At 47.1% G+C, this 15,762-nt stretch overlaps 1 protein-coding gene across 1 annotated transcript in view; it reads left to right on the top strand.

Annotated features, from left to right (window-relative positions):
• The window catches only part of HSDL1 (hydroxysteroid dehydrogenase like 1), a 490,367-nt gene extending 477,912 nt beyond the window's left edge, over positions 1-12,455 (top strand). The window contains exon 5 of the mRNA XM_069639738.1: positions 12,191-12,455. Within this exon, the coding sequence (XP_069495839.1) occupies positions 12,191-12,352 (162 nt within the window). The 3' untranslated portion in view covers positions 12,353-12,455. The remainder of the gene's footprint in view (positions 1-12,190) is intronic.
• Positions 12,456-15,762: the final 3,307 nt, after the last annotated feature.

Raw genomic sequence — 15,762 nt, 5'->3', positions numbered from 1 at the left:
AGTATGAAACCTCCTATATCCCTATGGGAATGCTCACATATTTTCTTTATCCACAGAAAGACCTTAGTCGCTAAGATCCAACTCCCTGATTAGTGCCCTTAGAGTTCCCTGTGTGAGAATTCTTTTTCCTGTGTACATTGAAAAGAAAAAGCAGGATATGTCATTCTGTTTGTGTTAACCCCCACTATTACCATTCCTTTAGAACCGCAGAATAAAACTTCAAAGGTCTCACAACTTGTCTGAGCATCTCGTTCCTCCCTCCTCATAATCAAGGCTACAAGCAGTCATAGGAACATAGAGCAGTATAAGGCAGCACTTTAAGATCCTACGGTTTCACATTGTCCTGTGTTTGTTTGTTTGTTTTATTATTTGTAATGCGCACCAGACCCAAGGGTATCAGGGCGCAACAGTTACAAGAAAATGCGAAGCTTAGTTACAGTGAATCATAAAGTGAAATACATTACTTACAAAAGCAGGGTATGCAGATATTTACAGATATTACAAGTAATTGTGCACACCATTGAGGTTACCGCCATGGGGGTAGCCGCTAGTGAATCATAAAGTGAAATACATTACTTACAAAAGCAGGATATAAAGATATTTACAAATATTATAGGCATAGTACACAAAATTGAGGTTACCGATATGGGGATAGCAGGTGGGCATTACTATTACATTTCAGTTACACAGGCATGGATTATGCATCGTGCAAGTTAATGGTCAGTGGATTTCAACCACAAGATAGTATTAGTTCTGAAATTCTGCTAAGACTGGTCTACTCTCAGTGTTCCCTAGTTTGGCCGCTTTGAAGGAGAAACTATTACCTCCAATTGTGGATAGTTTGAATCTAGGGATAGACAAGCGATCCTGGTTTGCTGATCTGGTTGGTCTTAGGGATGTCCTTTTGTGGAATCTCTCAGAGATGTAGATAGGAGCGGCGTTGTTAAGAGATTTATGGGTGAGCAACACAGTTTTTAGTAGGATTTTGTCATTGGACCGCAGCCAGTTATTCTGTCGTCTACTCACAGAAATCTTTTGATCTCTTCTGGAGATACCTAGGGCCTCTCTAAGGGCATTGTTTTGTAGGGTTTGGATTCTTCTAATGATGGATTTGTTTGAGCTTATGTATAGGGCATTACATTAATCCAAACGGGACAGGATGAGGGCTATGGCCAGGATGGTAGAAATGTTGTTTGAGAGAAATGGCTTACCAGTTCTAATGAGTTTACACATGTACGCCGTGGAGGACGCTAGCCTGTTGACCTGTTTGGAAAAGGACAGAGTAGAGTCGAGGTAAACATCTAGTGTTTTTGCCTCCTGTGCTACCTTAATGAGGTTACTGTCAATTATAAAGGAGGAATAGTCAGGTCCTAATTTTTATAGGTTAGTGGGGTACCCAAGATGATGAGTTCTGTTTTATCATCATTTAGGCATAGACCGTGCATGGCCATCCATGCCTGGATGATGATGTACACTCTATTCACCAAGGCCAAATCCTTGTCATAATCCCCTGAAAGTGGGAGGAGGATCTGAGTATCATCTGCATAGTTAGTGTAGGTGATACCGAGATGGTCCAGATCATCGAAAAGGGCTTGGTAAAAATGTTATACAGTGTGGGCGAGACGCAGGACCCCTGTGGCACACCGCAGGTGATAGGTGTGGGGTCTGCCGCTGCTGAAGGCGAGAAGACCCTCATTGTTCTGCCGCTTAGGAAAGATTTAATCCAAGTTATGGCATCTTTGGAGAAGTGTGCTGCTGTGTCGAGATGGTTACATAAAATCGTATGATCCACCAAATCAAAAGCAGCTGAAAAGTCCAGGAGGAGGAGCAGAGCTGATTTACCACTGTCTCTAAGCTCAGTTAGCTCAAGCTAATCTTGTGATTTAGCAAGACACTTTTTGCCATGCTCGTGGCAACTTTGATTCTTGGGAGTTTTTATTTTATTTTAACTCTATATATTCCTTCAAACAATTACAGTGTAGGTACAACTTACCTAAAAGAACTTTTAAGAAATACTCTCAGAAAATGTGTATTATTTTCAATTAACATATTATTGAAACACCATTTAAAGCATTCATTCTTCAAGATCCTTGTATTTGACAAGCCAACACAGGACAGAGAATGCAATAGCACCACATTAACAAGAGGTTTATGTATAACTGAATAAAGTGTTAAGTTCATCAATTTGTTTACTACTGCAAAGCACCGATGTTCACAACATGGACAATTTATTTATACATTACACGTGGTAAAATGAAGAAAGCATGAAAAATCCTGTTTGCCAGTTCATTCCTAGGGTTTACCTATTATCCTTGTCAGCAAAGGCTAGAACATGGATGAGAAGATCACAAGGATGCTAACATTTTAATATTCCATAGGTTTGTTTTGGAAGAGTGTGGAGAAATCTTAACTTCATTAGAGGCATGGGACCATTTGTCAGGACACGGGTGCGAACAGCTGTGAAATACATCCTGGGGCCTGACGGTTGCTGTGGCGATGGTGGCAGCGCTTATAGAGAGCAAAAGCGTGCCGCCTCGCCGCTACATCGGTGCTGTGATGGCATCATCACGGCATGGAGAAGATGTGCGCTTCATGTTTGCTTTCTGTTTTTCCTGTGGATTCTGGACCTGGTGTGCACCTTGGATTGCATGTCCTTTGGTTTTGGTGATTTATTCTGGATTTCTGTTTGTCCTTTCTCCTGGATTTCCACCCTGCTTGTGGTGTTGTCTCCTTTAAGATGTCATGACACTCCGAATAAAAGGGGTTTGAGCCGGCACGTGCAGCAGTACAGCAGCAGACACCCTGCGTGGCAACCGGTGTCCAACTCATTTATTGTGTATTGTGAGAAACCAGAAGGTGTCTCGCCCACTAATCCCTGGGGAGCTGTCATCCAGGTAGCCAGGACATGGCCATCGCTTTTGGATCCATTTCCTGAAGGTGGACCAGTGCGGGAGGATCAGCTGGATGGTGACACGCGGTATCCCCTTCCTTCTAACAACTTCACGCCATCTGACCAGGTAGGATATTTAGGACATTTGCTCCCCTTTTACAACACAAATACTTTCTCACAAACAGAGAAAGAGATTAACAACCGAGCAGTATACCTGATGTGTCCCAATACAATGGTCAGGTGAGGTCAGGCACACTGGCGTAACAGGGGCCCCCGCACCCCCCGCGGTGCGGGGGGCCCCGCCAGCACATGTCCTGGGAGGGGCCGCCACTTGTAGAAAAGAATATATATCTTTTTTTCTTTTTGAATTCCCTCTGCATTTATAAAGAAATAATTTCTGTAACAGAAATAATTTCTTAATGAAGTCAGAGTGACTTCAAAAAGAAACGATGGGCCTCATTATGGGTTTGGCGGCAACCGTGCCATTGCTACCAGCAGGTTGCCGCCAGACCCGTAATGATTTACCGGCGCCCGACTTCCCGGTAACACCGGGGGATTACAACCCCGGCGGTCTGGGAAGTCAGGTGCCGGCAAATGGTAAGTCCCCATTTCCATAAAGTCCTATCAGACTCTATGGGAATGGGGACCATAGAAGCACTGTGAAAACTATGTGGATGGGTGCCGTTCTGCCCGGCAGGTCTGACCTGCCGGGCAGGACGGCAACCGCCCGCAGAGCTGTAATATGCCAGTCCAGAAACAACAGTGCTGGTGAGCTTACTAGCACCGTTGTTTACAGTCCGGCATAGTTGTAACGAGGCCCAATTTATTTTTTAAGTGTTAGGGCTCCCCTCAACCCCATGATGTGTGCGTGTGTGAGTGTATGTTGAAAGAGTTCACACTTAATGTATAGGTGGCTGCCTGTGCGAGTGTATGGTGAAAGGGTGCACACTTTAATATATGGGTGGCTGCCTGGGTGTGCCTGTATGGTGAAAGCGTGCACACTTAAATGTATAGGTGGCTGCCTGTGCGAGTGTATGGTGAAAGGGTGCACACTTTAATATACGGGTGGCTGCCTGGGTGTGCCTGTATGGTGAAAGCGTGCACACTTAAATGTATAGGTGGCTGCCTGTGTGAGTGTATGGTGAAAGGGTGCACACTTAAATGTATGGGTGGGTGCCTGGGTGTGTGTGCCTGTATGGTGAAAGGGTGCACACGTAAATTTATGGGTGGCTGCCTGGGTGTGCCTGTATGCTGAAAGGATGCACACTTAAATGTATGGATGACTGCCTGGGTGTGCCAGTATGGTGAAAGGATGCACACTTAAATGTATGGATGGCTGGGTGTGTGTATATGGTGAATGGTGTGTGTGCTTGCGTTCAGGGGCGCAACAAAACCTACATTTCGGGGGCTAACCCTTCAAATGTTGGGAATATTGGTCTGTATCCACATTCTTTTCCTCTTACTGTGTCAGGGTATAGCAATATACAGGTGGCAGCAGCTTGTGCCCAACACATCACACAGCTGCATGAAAACATTTAGGCAAAAAATATACAGATGTGCGCAGGAGAACAAATCCAACATACACGGTGGGAACACATGTTTGGTTGTCAACCAAATATTTATGCATTCCAGGCAAACGCAAGCTGCTACCTACCTTTGTGGGCCCATACGCCATCAAAGGATTATCAACCCTGTTACCATCAGTTTGGAAGTAAGGAAATGCTGGAAACTCCACCCAGTGTTTCAAGTTAGAATGCTCAAACCTCGTCCTGATTCTACTCATCTTCCCCAGAAGCCTGCTCCCATACTATGCAAGAAGAGGATGATTACAAAGTGCAGACCATCTTAGATTCTCGTTTGCAGAGCTTCACCCGCTCTTATATGGTGGATTCTATGCTATGACCAGGGGCAAGCATTATGTTTCAACTTTCTTTATTCTACTCTTCAGCAGATGCAAATCTTGTCTCCTTAAAACCGTTTTTTTAGTAACACAACCAAAACACAATAAAACTGAACTACCTATACTAACAAATCCTGTGTCTCTGGTAGTTCTTTAGACCATTTCCTCCCCCCTGGGCCCTATTAGTCATTTCCTGCCCATGTCTTTTCCTCTTCTTTTTCTGCTCTTCACAGAGTTTAGTATAACTTTTTCTTGCTCCTTCATTGGAAGCTTAATACAGTGTTGTTGCATGTTTTTCTATAGGTTACTGTGGATAGTTTAACATATGCAGTGACTTTGGACTTTTTTGGCTTAATGTTTATACTGTTCAGCAGTTTATAGCATTTTGGAGAGCAGCATCAGCATTTCTCGTTTTGAGCGCAGACGGGCCAGTGAGTATCATACTCACGTTTGGGCAACTGGCTCGTGCTCCATTTTATTTTTATGATCCGAGCAACGTGACTGGGCACAGATTCCTCACAGAGAACACCTCTGCTGTGCGCTCAGATCACCATGTGACTGAGCGACGCCCTGCGAGGCAGCGGGACGACTACTGCGAGCAAGCACATCATAGCGCAGCATCATTGTCTTTGTCGGAGCATTCGTTGGTTCTTGGCACAGCGCAGTATTAAAATAAACGCGCAGGCAGTACGTTCTGAAATTACAATGGAGAGACTGCTGGCACCACTGTACACGGACCATAGCGGGGCATCCCATTGCCGCGCCTCCCCCTCCTCCCGCACCCTGTCCCTGGCTGGCCTGCCCCTGCCCGGCCACCCCCCCCCTCCCAGCTGTACTCGGCCGTGATGCATTTACTGGAATAACAACATAACACATTTTTTAAGTTGGAAATCTTAATGCCACAGCAGCTTTATTTGCATAAAGTCAAGTAGGTATCTTACAGGCGATCCGTGAATTCACCACACCACAGGTTCTTCTACACTGTGTGAGGCTTCCTAGGTATGCCCCCCTCCTCCTCCCACCGTCTGCGTCTGGTCGACGCTTCTAGCTGAGCCCGGCCCTTGCTGCCAGCTTTTTTCTACCCATGGCCATTTGGTATGTTGCTTTGTTTCGCATTTCTTGACACTTCCCCCCTTTGCACTAAGGTACCTGTTTCTAACCCCCCGACACACTTCCCGGTGTCCTGTCTTGGTTCTAGCTAAACAGGCAGCCACTCGGGTGCCACGCTATTACGTAGGTTCCTAAACAGACACCACTTTTCGGCACCCCAAAACATCACTTTACCCCAACAACACATTTTCTATACAGACACCACCTTCTGGTGCCGACTAACACGTTCCTACCTACCTATAAAGTCATCGCTTTGCGATGTCCAGCTATCCTAGCGCACATTTCTACTCTACTCTGTGCTCCCGTCCCCAACTGGCCCGCTTCTACCCTAGCCCTACCTCCATGCTTCAGGCCCCAGGTGTCCCCATTCCACCTTACTGTCCCCCGGGCAGGGCATCGCCTTAGTACCTGTACTTCCAGTCCCCTCCCCCTAGGCCCTCCTCCGAGATCTTACCCAGCGCCCTCACCCCCGTCAAGTTCCGTGATCCCTAGCCCTAACCCTCCCTCTCTCCGGCTTGCTCCTCCCCTCTCCTGGTGCCATATTCTTTTGCCTTGGGCCCTTCCCCAACTTTCTCCACCTACAGTTCCCTGGGCTCCGTTCTCCCCCAAAGACTCCCACCCCGTTCTCTTGTTCTCGCCCCAAGTACCCCTGTCTGTTTGCCCCCCAGCCTTGCGCTTGCCCCCCCTCCTCACCTCCTTGGACGTTGTGCCCCCCCTGGTTCCCTCTTGTCACCCCTCAAGCCCATTTTTTGACCCCCCACAACCCCCTGTGTATCCTTCCTTCCGTTATCCCTTCCCCCCACCTGTTTCTTTGGCAACCCTACCTGTGCCACCATACCTTCATCTAGGTCCCCCCCAACTTCCCTTGTAGACCTTTGTTTTCACCTTGTTTTCCAATTTTTTCTTTCCACCCCCCCCCCACATTTTGGGGTTGGAATGGCTTCCAAGCCCCCTAAACCCTCCCCCGAGTCTGTTACTCTTGGGCGCCGTAGGATCTAAGCTGTTGGCTGAGCATTCACCTATGGGCCTGCCATTACTTTGCTAAAGGGATCGACATGTAACTCCGCTGGGCGACCTGAAATACAGAAGACAAGACAAGTTAGTGCAAACTTGGGAATTTGGGCGGGAGGGTGGGAATTCCAAAGAGATCTCTTCTTGAAACAGGATGCCCGTGAGGGAGAGAGGACGATGTTTGTTTGCATGGGGCTTTTATAGGCTCTCCCACTCGCTTGGTTCCCTGCCCCCAGTCCCTCTTCCTGTGTTGCCCCTCCCATTCTACAGGGTGGGCCCTTCCCTCCTTTGGCCTGCCCTCACCTTCCGAGGAGGGGGAGGAGGTTGGCTGGGCAACCCCCACTAAGGGGCGGCGCCCGCCATACCTCCTGCGTCGGTGCATTCGCCCGCCAGAGTGGATGGACATTGCGGAGCAGGCAATAGTCTTCTGAGGAACAGAATGAGACGGATGCAAAGAAGACACTAAACCAGGGCTCAAGTCGAGGGTACACGCAGGGGGACGGAGTCCACCCACTTTATTCAGAGGGTTGACTAAGTCCTCCCAGCTAAAGGAGAAACATTGGATGCTCTCTTTGAATTTATGAATTAAAGCCGACCTCAGGATCAAACCACAGTCGGCAGGTTTGTAGGTCGGACACCTCACCACTGGACTATATAACCTTATGAAAAATAGCAAACAACTAAAGGTGAAATGTCTCATTTCGGTACTGCAAGTCCCATGGAGACATTTGTTTTGGTTCTTGGAGTTTAAAACATGCACACCTTTGAACCTTTTCAAAAACACGATTAGAAGAAAATATCCTGTCTTGGTTTTGTGTGTGTGTTGATTTATGAAAGGTAAATGCCATTCATTTTGTGCAATCTGGGTGGTTATGCAAAGCCAATTTAATGGAATGTGCATATTTCACTTTTATTTGCTAATTTCTGGCAACGTCGCATCCCATTGCGTTTGTTGATGAGTCCCCCACTTTATTTTTTAGGACTTGACCCCTGCACTAAACACATACAGAGTGGCCATAAATGTTCCTGATACGGCGCATCCCACAATTTGGCAAGCTCCAGTGAACAGAAGCTGAGCAGTGACCACATTTACTCATCCCCACGGGTTGCATTGATCACCCGTTTTAGAGGTCGTGCCATTCAACCTGCTGTGTTCAGGTATTTGAGGCTCAAGAACTATGGAGTCTGAAGACAGGAGTGATGGGAGCCAGGATCAGTTATTAGTTGAGGAGGACAAAGATCTTACCCTCAGCTTTAAGAGGGTCTTGGGTGACTCCCTTGTCAATGCAGTGATCCCTTGTCCCGTGGCCCAAGGTTTGTGTCCCCTGCAAGATAGATTGGAAGCACCAGAGTGCTTAATGGGGGATGGCCTAAATAGAAAAGGTGGTAATGTAAATTACAGCACACCCTCGATTCAGCCTCATAAGGAAGAGGCTCTTCAGCAGAGAGAACAGATCTGGACCTGGAGCAGGAAAACCTCTTCTACTCCCTCTTCTACGCATGCGTTCAGAATGTCCTTGGCGGGAACTCCCAGGGAAAGTTGCGGAGACTGTGGAACTGGATCCGAGGATGATTACCTTTGTGTCTGAGGCTTCCAGGGATGTCAGGAAGGGCATTGATTGTGCCTGGAAGGGATGTCAGGAAAAAGTGTTAGACCTGGAAGGGCCGATCGAAAGATTATGGACCTGGCCGAGAGGGCCAGGGACACTGGGGAACCAGTGGATGCTGACACACTGGCGAGCTAGGCTCGGAGAGCTGTATGCATTTTAGTCAAAGCAAATTGTGCAATTTCATCTGAAAGGAAAAGTGGCCTGTTGCTGAAGATTGACCCCAAACGGAGAGACTTCACCTCATATGAGGTGGGAGAAGCAGCACAGGGACTGCTGTTTGGCGAGGCATTCGCCAAAGAGATGGGGACGTTTGTGGGAACATATTCAGCCCTAGAGAAGGCCCAGTCCTCTACCAAAAAGATTTTTCCTGGCAGAGTTTTTTCAGGTACCGGCAGCAGTAGAGGTGGTTCGTCTGGTCGTTTCCATTCACAGAAAAGACCCCAGAATCCCATGGTCCAGTGCTTGAGTCATGCCAACAACACGCCTTCTTCCTGCAGTAACCAAGGACGCAGAGGTCGAGGCTATATCCGGCTTCAAGGAGCCCAATCACGTGAGAGCATTAACGTACTATCCTGCAGTGGGCGGCAGAACGAAATTGTGCTTGGCAAATTGGTGAAAGCTTTCCAGTGATGCAAAGCTGCTACAGGCAGTGGCAGGGTTCAAGCTGGAGTTTATCGCAGAGCCCTTACAGACAGCTCTGCCGAGGAAGCTAGCACGATCTTAGGAGGAGGGCAGGCTCATAGAAGAGGAGCTGCGGTTGTTTGCTTGCAAGGGAGCTATAGATCACAGCAAGTGATTCAACCCCGAGTTTATCAGCAGCATGTTTCTGATCCACAGGAAAGAGAAAGTACGTCCTGCCATCAATCTAAAAGAACTAAATGGATGGCTGATCTACAGACACTTCAAAATGGAAGGAGTCCACCTGCTCCTGGACATTCTCTGGAAAGGGGACTGGCTAGTACGGATGGACCTGAAAGATGCTATGTGACGTCCCGGTCGCCATCGATCACCTCTAGTACCTGAGTTTCCTATGGAGCGGGTAAGTATGACAGTTCAAATACCTCCCATTCGGGCTTGCGCTGGCGCCCTGGGCTTTCACGAAGGTTATGAGACCAGTGGGGGCTGCCATGAGGGAGAGAGGTATGAGAGTCATAATTTATCTGGACTATATTCTCATACTAGCTGAGAGCAAGCAAGCAAGCGCTGCGGGAGCAAGTACAATGGCATCCCTGGGGTTCCTGATCAATCAATAGAAATCTGAACTGCTCCTGAGGCAGCGCATGGAGTCTCTGGGTTTTATAGTGGATACCACAAGGGCGGCCCTGGAGCTCCCAGCACCCAAATTACGAGCGATAAAGAAGGAGTTGCGAGCAGCTCTAGTGATGACCATGACATTGATACGATCGCTAGCGAGGATTGCAGACTTACTAGCTGCCTCCAAACAGGTGATTTTTCTGGGCCGTTTACATTACAGGCCTCTACAGAGGTTGAAAATTTGGCGTCTCCAGGAAGGCCTTGGGTACCATCAGATGGTGCCCCTGGATCAAGAAGTGAGGTCCAAATTAGAATGGTGGCTTCAGAACATGGAGGCTTGGAACGGTCGAGCGATATGTGCCGACGTCCCAGAATTAGTGATAGAGTCAGACGCCAGCTGGGGCGCAAGATGTGGACAGTTAGAAACAGGAGGCAATTGGTCACAGAGGGAGCTGGACCTCCATATCATTTACCTAGAGCTAGTAGCAGGTTCCTTGCAGTGAAGGCCTTCACGGGAGACAAAGAAGAGTGTTGTATCCTTCTCAGGATGGACAACATCTCAGCAGTAAAATATATCAATCACCTAGGAGGCAGCTGTTCCAAGATGTTGGTAGAGCTAACAAAAGGCTTTTTGCACTACAAAACCGCTCCAGCATACCTATCTGAAGCAATATCAAGGACCACATCCACTCGTCCCACCAGAGCTCAGTACACCAACCATCTACACATAACACGCATAAAGAGAGCCACAGCGGGAGGTCTAGGCTTCTCCTATATTGCACCGAAACTCTGGAACTCACTCCCTGCCACCCTTAGAGCTGAAACTTCCATCTCTGTCTTCCGCAACAACCTCAAGGCCACTCTCCTCAACTAGCAAGTGGAGGACTGCCTCCTCCACTTCTGCCATGTATATTGTAATATAACACAAATGTAATATAACTATAGTGCAACCTGTATATATATTGCTCATGACCATGTAACTAAGTAACTAAACTTTGTACTGTAACAAGTGCCACAATGTCCTCGGGCTGTTGTGCGTTATATAAATACGAATAAAACAAACAAAAACAAAACAAACAAACTACTGCCTCAATAGGGGAATCTCTGTGACAGCGGAATACTTCCATGGGGTTCAGAACATGGTAGCGGATTGGAATTCCCACTACCTGCAAACCTGCAAACCTCCAGGTATGCTACACAGGAGTGGTTTTGCACGGATTTGTAACTCTGTGAGGTCCTTTGGACATAAATCTATTCGCATTCAGATTAAACAGACAGGTTCTTCAGCTGAAGGCTGCATCCGGAGGCCCTGGAGGCAGATGCATTTCTTCAGTCATTGTTCGTTGCAGTGCATTGTGCTTTCTCTCCCTTCATGATGTTGGCCAGGACATTAGCGAAGATTTGTTGAGAAAAGGCATGAGTAGTGATAGTAGCGCCAAACTGGAAGTCGCAAGCATGGTTTCCAGTTCTGATGGAACATTCTTCAGATTTCCAGCTAATTATTCCTGACCAACTAGATATGTTGAGGGCGTTCTGCTCTGTGAAAACCCAGCAGTTGTGCGGTTGCTGCGTGGGGTGAAGATTTGCACGCCGCCTCTGCTGAGGTACGTTACCTGTGGGATGTCAACTCAGTTTTGCAACAGACAGAAGTTATAAGAAAATTGGTCGCTGGGCATTAGACGTTGATATCAAAGAAACCCCTTGCATTGAACGCTTGCAGCTCTCTGTAGACTAGTCATTGAATCGGGATCTATCTGATCAGCAGCTGTCAGGGAAGCTGGGTATGCTGCTGTGTATGTTGTCCTGTAGGAGAGTAGCAGACGTGAAGTGCATAGGGAAGTGTTCTACCCGGAAGGGATGTCGTCCACTATCGCAAATCATATGAAGTGTAATTCTTCAGTAATCTTGTATCCGTATTACCCAGATCAGTCGAAGTTATGCAGAGCTAATTGTATCAAGGTGTGCGAAGCTGGACGGATGAAGTGAGATGGCTAGGCGTGTCCTAGCCGCTCATAATGCACAGAAAGCCTTTTGAAGTGGTAGCAGCTGCAACAATAACTAGATAGTTGCGTGAAGATGGCGGGCATAGATGTGTCACAATTTGGAGCGCACGCCATGAGAGGTGCCATGGCATCTAAAGCATTTACCTCCAGAGCTAATCTCCAGTAGATATTGAGTTCGGCCGTAGGGCAGAGCTTTGAACAAGCATAATGCTTGCCTCCAGTCTTGACACTGAATGAAGATTAACAAGGTTTACAGCACAGGGAGTTTTGATTCTATTAAATATATGTAGGCTAGCAGTACCCCACCCATTTACGCAACAGTTATATTTGATATACTGTAATGTTTCAAATGTCAAGAGTATTTGGTGTAGGTTACGCATTTTCCCTCCCTAATGTGTTTCTTATTCGGCAGGTGAGGACAAAACTCATGATGAACGGCAAAAGGCAACGCTTTGACGGAGCATCGATGGTTGAATCGTCGGTGCACACCAGTGGTCAGAGGTGCAGCATTATTCCAGTTCAGCTGCGGCGAGTTAGCAGCGGAGTACGTGGATCGTTAGTTGTTGGGTGTTAGCTAGAAGGCAGTAAAAGAAGAAGAAAGGACCTGTGCAGGACATTACTAATAGGGCCCAGAGGGAAGGAAATGCCCTAAAAAACTACCAGAGACACATGATCTGTCGGGATATGTAGTTCAGTTCAGTTTTATTGTGCTTCGCTTGTGTTACAAAAACAAAAGAAAAATGGTTTTAAATAGTGATGATTTGAATCTGCTGAAGAGTAGAATAAAGGAAGTTGAAGCATAATGCTTGCCTCCATGTCTTTGATGGAACCAATACTCCCTGTGCTGGAAGCCCAGGTAATCTTGGTTGGAAGGGATACAGGCCTTGAGGAACATACCTGAGAGTCTGATGGGAACATACATGCCCCGCGCCTTCTACAACAGTTCATTTAACCCATCCTATCATGTTACGGGAAGCATTCTCTGGTTGTGGTGGTTTCAAAGGGAACGTTTCCTGTAGGTGGGTCTTCACTACTGGATTTTTTTGTCATTTTCCTACACTTCAGTAGGAAACCTGACACCATTGAAGCTAAGGGGAGAGGTGTACATATATGTGAAGTTGTAAAACCATCAACAGCGCCCATGCATTTGAAGATTACAAATGAGAGTGGTCATGGGCGAAGGATCAACAGACAACCTGTGTCTAAAAATATCCCAGAACTGCCCTGGGCATCTGTGGATTCTACACATGCTTGTTTGACATAAAACGGCCCAGGGCTTCATTTGAACTGGGTAATTTGGGGGATTTTCCAGCTTTTTTTAAGACCGTGCTCTCCCAGTCTGTGCCTCACTTACCTTGGGCCCCACACCTTCTGGCAGTCAGAGTAATTCCCAGTCACTATGTTTACGAGTACCCTGCACTTCTTTCTTGTTTTTGTTACAGACTGTGCAAAGTGGGGGTCACAAGGCAAGACTGAGGTCAGTGTAAACAACTTGTTTTATTAAAGTGTTCACAGGAATTAACATGATTTTGGTATGCAAGTGTAGAGGGGAAATCATAGTGGAAGAAAATAAAATAAACTGATTTGTTCAGTGGGAACCCCTTTCTAAGTGGTCTTGGGTGCTTAAGCCTCACACCCTTGGCTATGAAAGTCTTTTGAGCTTGGGGTAGTGAATGTATGAAACCATGGAAATGTATAATGTTGATTCTCTAGATAAAGCCTCTCAGATAAAATGAAAATACAGTACAGTTGGACTCATCACGAGTTTGCCGGTATCCCGGCAGATCACAAGTTGCTGTACCACGGTAAATCCCCATCCATAGGACTCGAGGAGGCATTTTTGGCACAATTACTACTGTGCTAAATGCACCAAAAATGGGCAGCAAGTCAGCGCATTCACCCCCAGCTCAGAGCTAGAAGCAAGTGCTCCGACTCTCCCCCAAAACTGGGGATTGGGCGAAGCACTAATGCAGCGGTAAAAGTGTTACTGCTGCATTTCCACTGCTCCGCCCAACCCCTGATGAGGCCCAGTGTCTCTTACAATGTTCCAGTGGCTGCTCCAGGATGGCCCCTCTTGACTGTGTAATCAATGACCCTCACGTTGGTCTTCGGTTTACAGGTTTTGTAAGGTTCCTGAACCTTTTCCAGCTAGGTTTGAGGATCAAGGCCTCCATGATTAACATGTTGCAGGCTTGGGAAGTGCCTGATGAACGCCACAAGGTAGTTGAGGGGCTAGTTGCACCTCTTCTGCTAGGGTTTGGTGGTCACATGTCTCAGAGTTGGGCTCAGGAAGTTCTCTGTCCAGTGGGCAGCTCCCATTGCTAGGACCTTGGTCCTGGGATGACCTCTCTCTGTCCCCTGCCTGTTATTTACTCTCTGAGCTCTGGTTAGATTGCACAGTCTCGTATCTCCTCCCACCATCTTTAGATTCTGCTCTGCAATTACCTGGTTTGCCAGAACCTCCATTATCTGTCTCTCTACGGAGTGTCTGTTTTCCTACCGCCCTCCTCAGGTATAATAGTGCCATCTCCCTCTCCTTCTCTTCGCTGTGCCACTGATGTTAAGGGCTTCAAGTGCCTTCCTCCTTCTCGATGGTTGGTTCCTGATGCCCTACCCTCCCTCTATCCAGTATCCTCCAGCCTCCTCACAACCCTTCTCCTTAATGTATAAGTCTCCCTCCAACTGCCTTGATTTACTTCCCCCAACTCTCACTCTTCCTTTGATGCCTGCATCCTCAACTTCCGAACAAGTCTCTTCCCTCTAATGTCACCTCCAAGCTCTTCAAAATGCTCCCTCAAACCGCCACCTCTATCTTCCTGCTCTCCTCTCAGTACTACTCTCTGTTCATTCACATCTTTCCTCTAACACCTAATCAAAGGCCCCACACTACCAGACTGAAATGGCTGCTCTTTAAAGTAGGGTCTTTCCTCTGCATGAGGGGTGCTTCATAATAGTGGCAACACCTGTGTATTGACACGGACATGAGTGATAATAACAGGGGACACCCCTTGCCCACTCAAGTAGATGGATATTCCTGTATAACTAATAATAGCCTCAAGTGTGGACAGACAAATCAAACACACCCTTTCAGAGCTCGGAGCAACGCTTTAGAAGGGGATTGGTTTACCTGAATGCTTCAGCTGTCACGGTATACATGGGATAGCCCCATCGGGGGTGATAACATATCTGGGCTCATTATTAAAACGTCGGATGCTTGAGCTAGCAGCACGCTATTCTATTTGCACTGCGCACATTACTATTATAGGAGGCCATCCAGTACGCGTGCCCACTAGGGATCAAAATCTGTCTGAGTGTTCAGTACTGTGTGATGGTGCTCCATACTGTACTGTACTTTAACTACAAAAGTACTGTAGAAGAGGAGTTGAAATAGCCTTACACAGTATACGATGGCTGTGTGCTCTTGCTGTCATCAATTGGTAAATATTAGTGAGGAACTGCAAAAGGATAAACGATTTGAACCTTAGCACTATGTGCTCTTTACTGTATGTCATCACAAGCATATGGGCTACCTCATCCAAGCACTTGCTTGAACTCACAAATGGAGACAGCCTTTTCCACGGCAGAAGTGATAAGCGAGGCGAGGGAGTGAGCATGACACAACATAGTGAAGTTCTCTAATCAACAAGGCCAGCATGACTTTTTGTTAAAATGTGCACTTGGCCCAGAGCACAGTAACACTGCTTCACAGGGCGTTGGACCTTGTGGCCACGTCATGAATGAAGCTCTCATGCAGGAAATGGGAGAACTGCGGAATGTGAACAAAGGCCCTTTTTTTTTACAACCCGCCCCCACCCTCAACAGAATTAATTATGTGAATATATATGCCACTTTCTGATGTGTCTTCCCAGCAGCCTTCTCATTGTCCATCTCTTCCCTTGTGTCTGAACCAGTGTGGGAACTATCCATGCAGTACTGTGTGCTACAATGTGTTGAAAGATTTTAATGGATCCGGTTTGTATCAAG

The sequence above is a fragment of the Ambystoma mexicanum genome, chromosome 1q (genome assembly GCF_040938575.1).
Source record: "Ambystoma mexicanum isolate Mex_15411 chromosome 1q, UKY_AmexF1_1, whole genome shotgun sequence".
Classification (NCBI taxonomy): Eukaryota; Metazoa; Chordata; class Amphibia; order Caudata; family Ambystomatidae; genus Ambystoma; species Ambystoma mexicanum.
Note: the sequence above shows the minus strand (reverse complement) of the source record. Positions and strands in the feature narration are given on the sequence as shown.